The 15610-nt window shown below is 42.1% G+C and overlaps 1 protein-coding gene across 4 annotated transcripts in view; it reads left to right on the forward strand.

Moving 5' to 3' along the window:
• The window catches only part of Pphln1 (periphilin 1), a 60216-nt gene that overhangs the window by 11557 nt on the left and 33049 nt on the right, over window positions 1-15610 (forward strand). For 2 of the 4 annotated variants that reach the window (XM_051160246.1, XM_051160245.1), the window contains exons 4-5: window positions 6764-6970; window positions 9768-9829. In XM_051160246.1, the coding sequence (XP_051016203.1) occupies window positions 6764-6970; window positions 9768-9829 (269 nt within the window). The remainder of the gene's footprint in view (window positions 1-6763; window positions 6971-9767; window positions 9830-15610) is intronic. The other 2 variants (XM_051160247.1, XM_051160248.1) reach the window with 1 other exon arrangement.

Genomic DNA, 15610 nt, shown 5'->3' on the forward strand with positions numbered 1-15610 from the left:
CAGCTGGACATTGACCTGAAGATTTGTGAGTGTATTTTACTGAGTAGCATAATTGGGGATGGGAAAAGCAGATTGTATGGACTTAACATTGCAAGATGAGTGATTGTTCAGGCCGGTACTGAAGAATTTGACTCAGAATCATGGAAGTGTAATGTATTGGGAAATGACCTCATCAAGAAGAGAGACCTGAGAGGGGAAGTGGTTTCAAAGAAATGGGGGTTGGGGAACAAGGAAAAGCTTCTTGAGGTCCAAGGCCACCCTTTTGGTAGAAGGATAGGCGATTGGAGTTCCCAGGGTGGAATTAAGTGTATTCGTTGGCCAGAGTCTTATTCTATTAGAATTGAAGGGCTGAGGATGTAATTAGTGCTTGCCTAGCATGTTCAGGCTCTTGGACTGATCCCAAATACCTCAAAAAAGAAAAAAGAAAAGAAAAAAAAAAATCTGGCCGGTGGTAGCGCACACCTGTAATCCCAGCACTCAGAAGGCAGAGGCATGTGGCTCTCTGTAAATTTGAGGCCAGCCTGGTCTATAGAGTGAGTTCCAGGGCAGACAAAGCTAGAGAAACCATGTCTCAAAAAACAAAGTAGTGACGCACGCCTTTAATCCCAGCACTCGGGAGGCAGAGGCAGGCGGATCGCTGTGAGTTCGAGGCCAGCCTGGTCTACAAAGTGAGTCTAGGACAGCCAAGGCTACACAGAGAAACCCTGTCTCGAAAAACCAAAAAAAAAAAAAAAAAAAAAAAAAAAAAAAAAAGAAAGAAAAAAAGTAAAACGGGGGGGGGGGGTAGGGGGGTGGGGTGGGGCGAGAGAAAGAGAAGAGAGAGGAAAAAGTGACAGAAGTCCCAAATGAATGAGCATTTTAGAGTAAAATGTTTAAAAACCCTTTTATCTAATGGTGCGTGTGTGTGTGTGTGTGTGTGTGTGTGTGTGTGTGTGTGTGTGTGTGAAGTAGTTACCATAAACTCAAGGAAATGGCATATTCTAGACATAACAGAATAGGTGCACATACGAGCTCACACAGCATGCATAAGAACTACACAAGATCTAGCTAGGCAAAAATCTCAGCATGGAGATGGATGCAAAGCCCCACCTCTAGCTGAGGCACCATTGTATTCGATATATGCTGATAGAGGAAACAGATTTCATTTAATGCTATGATGCCTGACATATTGACCCACACCCAGGAGTAGTTGGTCAATGCAAAATGGATAGGTGTAAAAGCGTGCGTGCGCGCACGCGCGCACACACACACAGAAATAAACAATGTTCTAAGATCTTTGCTTATGAAGCAGAGATCATCTAAGATGACTTTTAAATCATATTGATGTATGTTTACAAGCAGCATTGCTAAAAGCTTCAAGCTGGCAGCAGCCTGGATGTCTAACAGGATAATGAACGAGCTGTTTAAATCATGCAGCAGCGGGCTAAGTGGCCTACTGCAGATTCAGCAATGCAGTGGAACATGAAAAGCACAGCCCTGAAGGCTCAGCAGTGTATGTCCTAGAGATCCTTTATATAAACATTGCAAACAAGCCAGGACAGGGTCACTACTGGGAAGAAATACTGGGAGAGAGCCCAAGGAGAGACTCAGTCAGCGAGGTGAGGTCACTGCTGCCCTGGGGAAAGTTCATCCAGCAGCACTTTGTGATTCCTACACTGCTTTGTTATGAGACTCACCTCCCTCCTTCTGTGTTGCCCTCCTTGTCCCTTCTCTGAGGAGCTCCCCCTTCCCTCTTTCCTTATGCTCTTTCCTCCTTCTTCTCTATTAACCTCCCCACAAGGAGGCTCCCTTTCTTATTTCCCCTGGATCGCCTGTATCCTACCATTCTCTTTGCTGCCTTCTGTGTGAACCTCCATCCCTCTCCCTCACGGTCCCTCCCCCTTCCCCTGATCAGATATGTACAGCCTGCTACACCCCCCCATCACCCCTCCCCATCACCCCCTCCCCCCCATGACCCCCGTCACCCCATCCTGGCAATGGTCCCAGTTTACTTTCCTGGTACTGCAGTCTTCTGGCTTTCAGAGATTCTGTTGCGAAATCAGCTCTTATTTTGATAGGTTTTCTTTTATTTGTTACTTGTGTTTATTCTCTTGCAGCTGTCAATACACTTTATTTGTTACGTATTTGTTATTATGTTTATTATTATAGGGGGATATTCTGTGGGGATTTCTTTTCTGGTTTTGTCTATTTGGTGTTTTGTGTGCGGCTTGTATTTGTATGTGTATATCCTTAGTTTGGGGAAGTTTTTTCCTATGATAGTGTTGGAGAGCTGGTATATTGACTTGGGATTTTTCTACTTCATCTATGCTTGTAATCCAAAAGTTTGTTTTTTTAATGGTGTCCCACATTCTTACCTCGCCCCACAACCCCACCCTCCAGGCAGGTTTCTCTGTGTAGCCTCGGCTGTCCTGGCCTTGAACTCATAGAGATCTGCCTGCCTCTGCTTCCTCAGTGCTGGATTAGAGGCATGGGCCGCCTTTCCCAGCTGGCGTCCCACACTTTCTGTGTGCTCCTTTTATGGTTTTGATTTATTTGTCATGTTACTTGCTTATTTGATCTACATCTTCTGTCTTACTCTTTAAGGTTGTAAGGCTTTCTTTCAGTTTTCTAATTGTCATGTATATTTTTTCAATTCTATCATCACTTTAGCTTGAGCAGTTTTAAGTATTTCTATTTCTTTATTATACTCCATTTTCCTGTGCTGGGTTGTCTTTGTCCTTTCCATCAGCCATGTCTTGAGTAGCACTTAAGTGTTTATTCTCCGTAAGCTCTTTCTTCTTGACCGTACTAAGCTATTTCTTTGTGTCTTCTTTAAACCCCTTGAATTCTTCAAGGAGGCTTGTGTTTGTGTTTTTAATTTCACTGCCCTAGGGTTCATCTAGGTAAGTATTTGTACAGAACTGGCGGGTTTTGGAGGGAAGATGCTGGCTTGACCTTCAGTATTGTTAGTATTCCTCTGATGAGATCTTGGCACGTAGACGTTGTCTATATATGCAAGCTCGTTGCTTGATCAGGGCTAGGGTGTAAAGGACGTTGTGGTAGCATGGGCCTAGAGAGTGGGTGGAATATAGACAGGTGCGCAGAGGGGACTGGGCTGGTATACAGGACGTGTTTCCTGTTCCCAGCTGGCCGTGTGGGGGTTGATAGGCCTGATGGAAAGCTTGGATGTGATGTGGGAGTGTCCTGTGGTTGGGGATAGGTAGTGAGGATAGTGGTCCAAGCCGGGAGTTTCTTTGCAGTGAACTCAGGGAAGGGCAGTCTAGGCTGTAGGCCCTAGTACATTACAGAGTGTGGATGAAGGGGTCAGGCTGGATCCTGGAGGAGGACATGGCAAGTCTAGGGCAGGTGTAAGTAGCACAAAGGGGCCCCTGGATGGGTGCACACAGCATGGTTTAATTTCTTGACTGACAGAATTTTGAGGCCTTAACATCCTTTTGTCACTTGTAAGTTTTTGGTCAAGTTCTAGAATGATAAATGTCTAGAGGGCAAGACCAACCTAAAATATTTTGATCTATTGTCCAGTACCCCCCAAACCACTGCATTGACCCAATACACCAGTATCTCAGTGCTATGCATAGCTTTTACCCTGTAGCCACGCTTGGCTTGTGTTTGATTCTTCATAAAGAAAAAATAGTATTTAAAAGTAGGCAAGAGAAGCAATTCAAAGTATGTGTCAAGAAAGCAGCAATTACTTTTTCTGCAGGGGGGGGGGGTATTGGTTGTCTCTTATCTTTCTCTCTTGAAGGTTATTCTCCCTCATTTTAAAATTTTTATTTGTTATGTGTATTAGTGCTTTGTCTGCATGTATGTCTGTGACCATATGTGTGCATGCCTATTGCTTAAGGAGGCCAGAAGAGGGTGTTGGAGACCCTGGGACAGTTAGAGACAGTTGGGAGCATCTGTATAGGTGTGAGGAACTGTACCCAGGCTCTCTAGAATAGCAGCCAGTGTTGCCTTTTTGAGGGGTTTCTGAAGTAAATACACTGTTTCAAATTAAATAAGCATTTCCATGTATGTCTAAAGGATAGAGATATGTAAGGAAGGACCTTATCAAAATATTTTAATTGTAAATGAAGTGTTTTCTGTAGAATGGCAAGATGGCTCAGTGGGTAAAAATACTTGCTTGCAAACCTAACCACCTGAGAGATCCGTCTCCAGGAAGTACACGGTAGAAGTGGGGAATTGTCCTCAGCTCTACATGGACGCTGTGGCAAGCATGTGGACCTCTTCTACCATACAGCAGCTTAGTTAAAAGAAAAACTACAATGCTTTTGTGCTAAAATAAGTTCACATATATTTAATGATACATTAGAAAATTGGTGGCTTTTGCTTTGTTTCAGGGGATTAACCCAACCCCTGCTCTATAACTGAATACTGCCTAATCTCAAGAGATAGTTAAAAAAAAAAAGATTTATTTATTATGTATACAATGCTCTGCTTGCATGTATGCCTGCATGCCAGAAGAGGGAATTTTGTCATATTATAGATGGCTGTGAGCCACCATGTGGCTGCTGGGTATTGAACTCAGGATCTCTAGAAGAGTAGCCATTCTTTTTCTTTTTCTTTCTTTCTTTCTTTCTTTCTTTCTTTCTTTCTTTCTTTCTTTCTGTCTCTCTGTCTCTTGGTTTTTCGAGACAGAGTTTCTCTGTGTAATAGCCCTGGCTCTCCTGGAACTCTTTGTACACCAGGCTGGTCTTGAACTCACAGAGATCTGCCTGCCTCTGCTTCCCAAGTGCTGAGATTAACACTGAGCCATCTTTCCAGCCCCCGTAAAGGACCTGTGAGTCTTTTTTTTTTTTTTTTTAATTACATAAAATGTGTTCTGACTATATGTATGCCTGCAGGCGAAAAGAGGGCACTAGATCTGATTATAGATGGTTGTGAGCCTCCCGTGGTTACTGGTAATTGAACTCAGGACCCCTGGAAGAGCAGCCAGTGCTCTTAACCTCTGAACCAACTCTCCAGCCCCAAAAATATTTTTTTTAAGATTTTATTTATTATATATGAGTGCTCTATTTGCATGCACACCTGTATGCCAGAAGAGGGCATTATATCACATTATTGATGGTTGTGAGCCACCATGTGATTACTCACATGTGGAATTGAACTCAGGACCTCTGGAAGAGCAGACAGTGCTCTTAACCATTGAGCCATCTCTCCGCCCTAAGAAATACTTTTAAATAAATGTCTTAACCCATTTAATTTGTGTCCAGCTAATTTAATATTTGTTTAGAAAGTATAATAGAGTTATATATCAAATTATTCAACTATTATAGTTGATGCTTTTACTTTCAAAAATGAAATTATCTTTTATAGTAGAATTTTTAAAATTGGGATATATAGGAAATTAATTTTAAAAAATTAATTAGCCAATTTATTTATTGTGCATGTTAAGCCACCTATAATTCTAGCGCCCAGGAGGTTAAGACAGGAGGATTTCTGTTCCAGACCCCTTTTGGCTATAGCATGCAACCCAACCTCAAAAACCAAAAGATTGTGTGGTGACCATCCTAGACTGTGCAGTGAGGTCATGTCTCACCACTGCACAACTCTGTAGGTGGAGGTTCCTTACAGGGCATGACGGCTGCAGTTTGTTACTTCTTGCTCTAATAACTCTAGTTCATATTAGCACATAACATAAGAGAGGCTTGGTTTTTCTGTATTATTCCTCAGACCCCATAAAACCCTCTCAGTAACTAAATTTTTTAAAATTATTTTATGTTTTATGTGTATGAATATTTTGCCTACATGGAACAAGTCTATGTAGCGTATGTATGCAGTATCCACAGAAGCCAGGGAGGCTTCAGTGCCCTGGAGTTGGCGTTCTAGGCTGCTATGGGTTACCATGTGCTAGAACTAAACCAGATGCTCTGAAATAGTGGTCAGTGCCTTTATCCCTGGGGGATATCTCCCCAACCCCAAAAAATTACTATGAGTTTCAGATCATTAAGAGTATATTACTTTGGAAAATAGCTTTAGTTTTAGGTCAGCTTTTATACTTCCTGTCCAGACTTAAAAACCTAAAGATCTCTCTCCTGAGCTTCCAGGAAAGTAGCAGAGCATTTTCTTTTGCTCTTTCTAGTGCAGTATCTACCCTTCCCTGCTTGCTGGTTTGTGGGCACAAGCACTGTGTGGCATATTAAATAGAATAGTTGCTGTCCTCATTATGAGGAACAACACTGGTAAAGCATTTATAGTGTGCTGTCTTCATTGTCATGAGGAACAACATTGCTGGAACCTTATTGTGTATAGTTTTTTCTTTTTGTTGAAATGACTTTTTCTTTCATTTATACTACATTACTTAGATTTAATTTTGCCTGTTATGTATGTGCAGCATGTGGATGCAGTACCTACAGGGGCCAGAAGAGTGTACCATATTCCCTGGAACTGATTTTACAGACGGTTGTGAGCCACCATCTGGGTGCTGGGAACTGAACCTAGATTTTCTGGGAATACAGCAAGTGCTCTTGACCCCTGAGACATCTTTCCAGCCCCCTTTTCTTAACTTATGATTCTCATCTTGTATTGTTGTATGTTATTCTAAATTTTTGAGACAGGTTTTTAGTGAATATTTTTATTTCCATTAATCTATATGAAGATGTTACTGTTACTTACATTCACATTTTTCATTAGTGCATTTTTGTTTGTTTATATGTTTACTATGTTGAATTATGGACAAGAATTCCTGTGCTTATTAAGAAACATTTCCAAGACGAAATAGAGAAATTAGTGATGTCTCTATATTTCTTTTTGTCTGTTTTAGGATGGCTACCATAGAGTAGTTAATGTTGTGCCAAAGAGACCACCTCTGCTAGACAAGAGACCACCTCTGCTAGACAAGAGACCGCCTCTGCTAGCCAGACCTGATGAAGGAGGCTACAGTAGATATTACAATCATGTTGATTACGGAGAGTGTGGCGAGGGCCGCAGTTTTTCTCATGATCGAAGAAGTGGCCCACCTCACAGAGGAGTATGTAAATTTCCCCAATGTACTAATTGTTCTTTCTTTCAAGTTTAAAATTCATGTAACCAAAGTTTATGTGCAGGCCTTGAAAGTAGGATAAACACCCGATGCTTGTGTTCTGTTGTGTTGCTTGGCCTGGTTTTATTTGCAGCCTCCCCACTCCCCTTTTGCACTAGGGTCTCACTATATAGGTCAGGCTTGCCTGGAATTTGCTGTCCTCGTGTCTCAGCCTCCTGGGTGCTGGAGGGTTAGGCTGTCAGGGTTTTTCTACCATTCCAGTTAGATGCTGTTGACTGCGGGGTGTAGCTCCGGAGAACACGGCAGTCAAGGCTCTATGGTGCTGGACAGTGATCAAGCATCTTGGACAGCTCTAAGTGACATCGATAATTCCAGCATGCTTGCTTTCTGTGTGGTGCTGGGCAGCAAGACCATGGCCTTCCTCGTGCCTGGCCCGTGGTGAGCACTCTCTACTGAGCTGCATCCCGAGCCGACAGCCTTGTTTGCCTTTTTACCTTAAGCTTGCAGGATTTGCAGACTCAGGCAACTTAACACCTGGGAGAGGCAGCGATGAGCAGGTGCTGGGCCCTCGTCACTTCATGTTCACCACTGCTGTTTTTCTAACATGAAACACTGCGCGAGGTGGGCTTAAGTCCATTATCTCTTTTTTGTTAGAATTCTTGAGGTCTGTTTCCTTTCAAGGTCGTTACTGTTGGAGATTAGAACACAGTCAAGTCACTGTTTCAAATGGAAACACTTTCAAATTATTGGCTACTAAGATTTTTAGCATGTTCTTGAAAATCTAGAAAATATTTATGGTTTTGATAACATTACTTTTATTGAACGTTTGGAAACAATTGCAAATTACAATAGTCCTCTTCTACACTGTTCACCTTGTTCTCGATTTTTCCTTCTCTATAATATGTAATATGATAACCAGTAGCATGTATTTAAACACGTTCCCTTTGACTTCGTGTTGGCAGTTGAAGAAACGGAGGTAAGCGATCCCCTGAAGGCTAGCGTGTGCGGGAGTCCAGCTCTCACGGGCCCTCACAGTTGTGAGTCGGACAGCTCTCAAGTGCCGAGGAGGCTTTGTCGTGGTTTCTGGTGATTCCTGCTGAAGTTTGTGGTGCTTCAGCTCCCTGCTTGCCTTGCTGGCTTCTGCTGTGCCATGCTGCTCCTGTGGAAAGGTCTAGATGCTGGGCAGGAAGCCTTATTTCTGTACTAGAGACACTGGGTTTTCCTGTCAGATCCCTTCTCCAGGTACCAGGGAGAGAGGATCTGGTCACAGCACGAGCATATCTACCCTTTCATGGACACTCTTTGTGGCCATTGAGTGCCTTTGTTCTCACAGGGGTTGTGTTGGCACCTCAGGATAGTGAGTGCCTTTCTAAAAGCTGATAGTGTTGCAGAAATAGCACAGTTGCTTCATTTCATTCTTCCAGATTGTCTGTGCTGGGCCAGTTCTGGGGTGAGAGTTCTTTCCGTGCATGACAAGAAACCTTGTTGGTTCAGTCTTCAACAACACACACACACACACACACAACCAACCAAAAAAACAACCAACCAAACAAAAACCTAGTTTGTTCTTAAACTTAACTTTTTTCTTTTTATAGTAAACAATTTGTACACCTGTGGTCTTTAGAACTTCTAAAGCACTAATTTTCATGTTAAATTTACTTATAGAAACTACTTACTGGATCCAGTGTTACATTATCGCTATGGAGTTTTTATTTTTTCTTGTTTATATTTAATATTGAGAAGGAAAATATAGACATTTACACCAATGAGTGCTGGGTTTGTAATGTTAATAAGGAAGATGAAAAATAATGTTTTAATTATATCAGTTTCTCTTACTGTAAATTTGCATGTCGGGTTATTTTTTATTTCTTTTGGTTTTCTTGAGATAGGGGCTCTTTATAGCCCTGGCTGTCCTGGAACTTGCTATGTAGACTAGGCTGGTCTTGAACTCCCAGAGATCTGCCTGATTCTGCCTCTTGCATGCCGAAATTAAAAGCATGTACTACTATGCCAAGCCTACATTTTATTTGTATTTTTGTTTTATGGGTGTTCTGCCTGCATGTGGAGTTGTACCACTTGTGTTCAGTTCCCGAAGAGGCCAGAAGAGGGTATCAGATTTCCTGAAAGTGGAGTTAATAGGTGGCTGTGAGCCCCCTGTGGGTGCTGAGAATCAAACCCCTGTGAGAGTAGCAAGTGGTCTTAACCACTGAGCCATCTCTCCAGCCCCATCTGTGGTTTTTTTCTTTTAAATCTCTCTGCACATGTGTCTTAGAGACAAAAAGTGCTTCATTTGATTCATTTTAACTTTTGTATCAGATATTATAATAATGTTTATCAATGACAATTCTTGCTAGACTGCTTCTAATTGTGCCTTTACTAAGTGATAAGTGAGAAAAGAAAATAAGCAAAACGGAAAGAGTACTAAGTTCTTCATTGAACTTGAATCTGAACATCGGTGAGGGAGTTTGGAAAACGAAGAGTTGAGCAATGTACACTCGCCTTAATTAGACCACTGTCCTCAGACAGCCAGTCTCTGTTGTCATGTTGGTACATGTGTCTGTGGCACTAAGTCTGTGTGAGTCTACCAAGGGGATAATACACTTTTAAAAACACAGGTAAGTGGTATGACAGGCTCCGAGTCTTATGTAGCTGCTGAAATGGATGGCTTGTATCTTTTCTTTACTCTTTTGGTAGCTCAAGAACCCCTAGGGAAGTGTTTTTACTTCAGAGGCTGTTCAAAATATTGTAACGAAAACCCATAGTAATTTATTTTTTTAATTTACAGGATGAATCTGGCTACAGATGGACAAAAGATGACCATTCCACAAGCCGACAGCCTGAATACAGGTAAAAAAGAGAAAATAATGAGTACGTTGATGTGACTCTGCGAGGTATGCTGTGGAAGCCTAATTCCACATGAGCGGCTGAGTGGCTTTCTTAGGGTTCATTAGGAGCAGCAAGCATTAGTGCTCTTTTTGTGACTCTGATGTCGCTAGTACCTGGTGCTTCTCATTTGTTGCCTTTTATAATTGACTATATGGTTTAAAATAATTTAAAGATAAGTTGGGATAGTGATAGCCTTAAAAGTTATTCTTAATGTGTGTGGATTATAAGGCACAGTTTTGCTTAAGTGGAAAATAAAGCATTTTTTATTTTTCCAGAAGTAGCCTTTTGAAAATACTCAACCTTTCAAAGTGTCTTCTGTTATAAGGTATTTTCTCTGATGGTCTATTTATTTATGTATTCAAATTATTTTTGTTTATTTATGTGTCTGTACGTATATGTTTGTGTGTAGTGGGACATGTATGTGCTGTGATGGAGGGCAAAACAATTTCGCGGGGGCTTGGTTATATCCTTTCACTATGTAAGTTCCTGGGACCCGTGATTTGACCAGGAAATGCTCCCAGAAGGCCTTTGTGATGTCAACATGGCCCTCAGCTGTCCATGCTACCTTGGGAGGAAGTTAGGTCACTGTGGTTGGTCTTCATAGCTGCCGGAAGGGAGTCTTCCACACACACACTCCCATGCTGTGATGTTTACCTCACCTGGGTAAGGCCTCGCAGGAGCTAAAGGGCAGAGGCTACTCTTTGTAAGTCCCAAGACCGTGTCAGCTGAATTTAGTGACACCAGACTAGTAAACATGCTGGAAAAGATTTGAAGGCAGCCTGGTGTTTCGGCTTCCATATGTGCATTGCTAGTGTCTTACACCAAAGTTTACAGTTTAAATTTGAGCAGGAAGCACAGTGGGAAGGCTTAAAAGTTTTAGTTTGCCCAGAAAACAAGTAAATATATATGATGAATTTGAGACCAAGCAAAGTGTAGCTGCCAAAGAGATCTGAGCTGTGAGAAAGCTGTGCTCTGGGGATGGGGCTCAGCCATAGAGCACTTTCTTTTTCCTTTCCTTCTGCTCCTCCTCTTCATTCTCCTCCTCCTCTTTAAGATTTGTATTTATTTTATGTGTATGGATATGTTCCTGATAACCAAGTGAAACTGGAGTTACAGATGGCTCTAAACTGCCAGGTGGGTCCTGGGAACTGAACCCAGGCCCCTGAAAGAGTAGCAGTTGCTCTTACCCAGTGAGCCATCTCTCTAGCATCAAGTAGAGCACTTCCTTAGTATGCCCATGGCCCTGGGTTCCATCTTTAGCACTTAAAAAAGAGCAGATACTTGCATAATAAGGAGAATGTCTTACATCACCTCAGGAACTGGCCGTTCCCACCTTTGCATTTTCTGTACTCACCTGTTGGACACTCTGGCTGCTGGAAAGTGAAAGGCCAGAAGAGGACACTGGGCTCTCCTGAAGCTGCAAGTGCAGAAGGTTGTGAGCCGCCTGAAGCTGTGTTCTATGGAAGAACGAAGCACACAGTGAAACACTGAACCATATTAGAAACAGAAACTAATGGGGCCTGCAGAAATGGCTCAGCGCAGGCCGCTTCTGCAGCACACGTGGTTTAGTTACCAGTACCAGTGTGGCAACATTGTCTTTAATTCCAGTACTAGGAGCTTAGCGTCCGTGGCTGGAGGCACCCACACAGTGCACATACATAGGTACAAGCACACATTCACATTAAATTAAATTTTTTTAAAGAAGGCAATTAAAAAACTACATATGGGCTTCTAATGCTCATAGCCAAGCTAATATATCTGTGTATATTCTGCATTCTTATCCACATTCATAAATACTTATAGTTTTTAATTTTGCTTGTAGGTTTATGTTATACACACCTTTCTCTCCCCCCCCCCCCCCCCCCCCTCCCGAGACAGAGTTTCTCAGTGTAGCCTTGGCTGTGTCCTGGACTCACTTGGTAGACCAGGCTGGCCTCGAACTCACAGTGATCTGCCTGCCTTTGCCTCCCAAGTGCTGGGATTAAAGGTGTGCGTCACCACGCCCGGCTGCACATCTTTTTTTACACTTTTGAAAAATGGTGGTTAGGAAAGTCCCTCTAAGATGTTTACTTTACCTTTTATTTATTTATTACTTAGTAGTAGTGCTCAAATGGTAGCGTACGTGTGCCTGGTATGCTGACTAATTTCATGCAGTGTCAGCATAAAAACAGCAGAAGCAGATCCCTGTGTATAGTATCTTTATGAAACCATTATATTAGTTTCTTGGTAAGTTGTCAAATGAAGACTTTCTGGACTAAAGGATATGGTTTTTTGTTTATTTGTTTTGTTTTTGTTTTTTAATTTGAAACATGTCAGTATGCTAGTTTTTTTTTTTTTTTTTTTTTTTTTTTTTTTAAAGACCTGAAAAGTATTTTCCATTAAAAAATTAAGTTTAACTTGGATGATTTTCTCCCTTCGGCCCCCTTCTAAATATAAGTAGTTTTGCAGTTACCTTTATATGATTGCTATAACTGTATCTCAGTTCTGGTGCCTTTTGATTAATCTGCCCTTAATCTTGGTATATTATAATTATTTTCTGATCATATAGTATTGCCTGAGATATTATTCTACTTTAAAATTCATTTGTCACTGATTATCATTAGTACATTTTCTAAGCTAGGCATTTGGAGAAGAGTAAGTTCCTGTTTTTATGGTATGGAGCTCATTGTATATGATATCTTCATTAATTTATTATGTTGCTTTCATGCCAGATACTCTCCTTAGCCTCTCAGAGTAAAATAGAGCTGCATTCATGTAGCCTATATATTAATAATGCATAGAGAACAAGGTGTGCACAATCAACATGCATTTATTATGCACAGTTAACAAATAACAAAGTCGTTTTGGTGCAGAAAAAGAAAGCAGATTCAAGTAGAGCCGACTTGAGCGTCCATGACTTCCTGATTCTCACATGGTGTCTGGGTGTCTTCAGTACTGGTTTCAGTTTTCATCACAGAAGCTCTAGCTTTTGATGCCTGCTTCTGGCTGGCTGGCTTTGGGCTGCTCTCTGTGTCGGGTGGGTATGTGGAAGGTTCCCTACTGAAAGGGATACAAAGTAGCACTTGCTTTATGACAAAGCCGACTGCATTATCCATACCAAGCAAGGAGTATAGTTAGTTATGTGGGTTTTTAGTGCTCTGAGTATGTAAGGAAGCCACATCAGTGGTAAGTTTCCTCCCATCCAGTGGGTTGTACACAGTGATTGTTTGCATTGTGGGAAGAAACCGAAAGAACGTTTGAAGTTTTAAATTCATAGACAAGTTGTTAGAACAAGTATCCATTTACTGAGGGTTCTCAAACCTGCCCCCCCCCCCCAAGTTAAAGTTTCCATTTAGCCTTGGCTGACTGTGTATATTCTGCCTGCATGTACACCTGCAGGCCAGAAGAGGCCATCAGATCACATTATAGATGGTTGTGAGCTACCATGTGGTTGCTGGGAATTGAACTCAGGACCTCTGGAAGAGCAGTCAGTGCTCTTAACCTCTGAGCTACCTCTCTAGCCCCCACAAATTACTTTTACGGTAGACTTTACCTTGGAACAGCTTAAGTCTTTCCTTAGTCTTCTGTTTTTGGCGAGATTTACAGTGCACAGATAGTCTCAAAGCGTTATCTGTGTTGCTAGGGACTGAGCCTGAGGCCTCACATGTGCTAAGCAAACATGCTGCCCTCAACGCCATTCCCAGCCCTGGATTATTTTTGTGCTATGTTCTCAATAAAGTCTGATGTTTCCTCGTGATTAGATCTAGGTTTTACATTTTTCTGGGACAATCCTTAAAGTGAGGTCTTTGAATCACGTATCAGACTGCTCACATTGTTGTCTTTTATGATACTGACTTTTGTGTCTTGTTGAAGATGGAATTTGCAGACATTTCTACTGTGAGTTATTTTCCCCCTGGGCATCAGGAAGTGGCCTTTGATAGCTGTGCTCTGAATCTGTGCGGCTGCCAGTCCTTATCCACTCTCACAAAACCTTCATGACACCAGTTTTTCTTTCTTGACCGACTTATATTCTAGACATGTTTTTTTTCCTTCAAATTCTTGTTTTGAAGCTTGTTTAATTTTGTTTTTTATTTGTTTTGCTTTTTGAGTTAGTGTCTCATGTAGTTCAGGGTGACTTCAGCGACTATATAATTCTGCTACTCTGTATAGTTTTTCTTTTTTTTTCTCCTCCTCCCTCATTTTTTTTAAACCTTCATTCCTCCCCTCTCCATTCCTCCTTCCCCATTTCCCAACCTCTTTGTATAGGCTAGATTTTGTTACCATAGAATTCCAATTTCTCTTGTTCAAGAATGAAGGGGTTATGTTCCGCCATGCCCTTGCTCATGACATCAAACACAAGGCTTCAACCCACAGTCACCATGGGTCCCTGAACATTTGTCCTAAACTCTTTGTCTAAATAACCTTTGTGTCTCAGTCCTTTCCTTTTCCTTTTCTTTCTTTCTTTTTTGTCTTGTTTTGTTGTTGTCTTTCATTAACATTTTTTAAATGGGGAGAATGCACTGGTTAGTACTCTGGGAAAGTTGCTACTTTTCAAAAAGCATTTTGCTATTTTTATTGCTGCTGTTTAGGCATATCTAGTCCTCCCCAGCCCCTACCCTCCACCCTCCAAGGCCTTGGCTGTCTTGGAACTCACTTTGTAGACCAGGCTAGCCTTGAACCCACAGAAATCTGCTTGCCTCTGCCTCCTTGAGTGCTGGGATTAAAGACCTGTGCCACCTCACTCTTCATGTCTTTTAAGAGCACATTGTGTTTCTGGTTTCTGATGTTATTAGTCAGACTAAGTAACACTGAAAGACCCTCCCACACCCCCCAATGCCATAGAATAATAGGTCAGGTGGAAACTCCCTCAGTCATATGGCCAAATAGCACCCGCTTTGCCATCTCCACATTAAAGACAAAAGATATTTGAGGTCTCCAGCTGTTACCAAACTGCTTTCCTAAAATGATTCTTGAAGTCTTAATTCCATTTTTAAGTTGTCATCAACTAGAAAAGTAGCCAGTATGTTGTGTGGAGTATTTATATACAGTTCAATGGGGGGGGGGGTGTTCTCCTAAATAATAAGTAAAATGCATTTGCTCCCTCCTTTTTCCTTCCCCTGATAGCCCCTTTTCCTGCTTCATTGAGATTTCCCCCTAGCCAATCTACCTCAGTACATGTAGTAAAATGGGTCTCTGGATAAAGACAGCTGCTGACATGTGTCCAATCCCTGAAACCCACATAGTGGAAGGGGAGATCTGACTCCTGCAAACTGCCCTCTGATCTCCGCTGGTGCTGTGGTTGAGTATATATTTAAATGTCAAACTAGAAGGTCTTATCTGCCATGGCCTGTTGGTCTGACCTTCAGTGTGAACAGCTGCAGTTACTTTGGGATTCTGGGAAGCATCTGAGCTCCTGAAGGGCTGGCCATATGCTCAGTGGGTGAGCTCTTGCCTGGCCGGTATGAAACCCTGGGGTCAATCCCTCTTGCTCTGAGAGGGAGAAACCAGCCTCCAGGGTAAGTGTGCTGTGCTGTAGGCGGAGCAGGTCCATATATTGAGAAAGAGTGCTTGTGGGCTTCTTTTCTCTACTTACTTCTCTAGCCCCTGCTGTTGCCTTTGCCTCAGTGTTTCTGATGCAGCGAGACGCTGTCCTGTCTGCCTAGTCTGTCTGCCCTTTCTATTCACAGCGCCCAAAAGAGAGTGGCCAAGTCTTGCATTCTCTTCCACATTCTACACCTGGGTCCTAACTCCAGGGAGCCATGT

The sequence above is a fragment of the Acomys russatus genome, chromosome 17 (genome assembly GCF_903995435.1).
Source record: "Acomys russatus chromosome 17, mAcoRus1.1, whole genome shotgun sequence".
Lineage (NCBI taxonomy): Eukaryota > Metazoa > Chordata > Mammalia > Rodentia > Muridae > Acomys > Acomys russatus.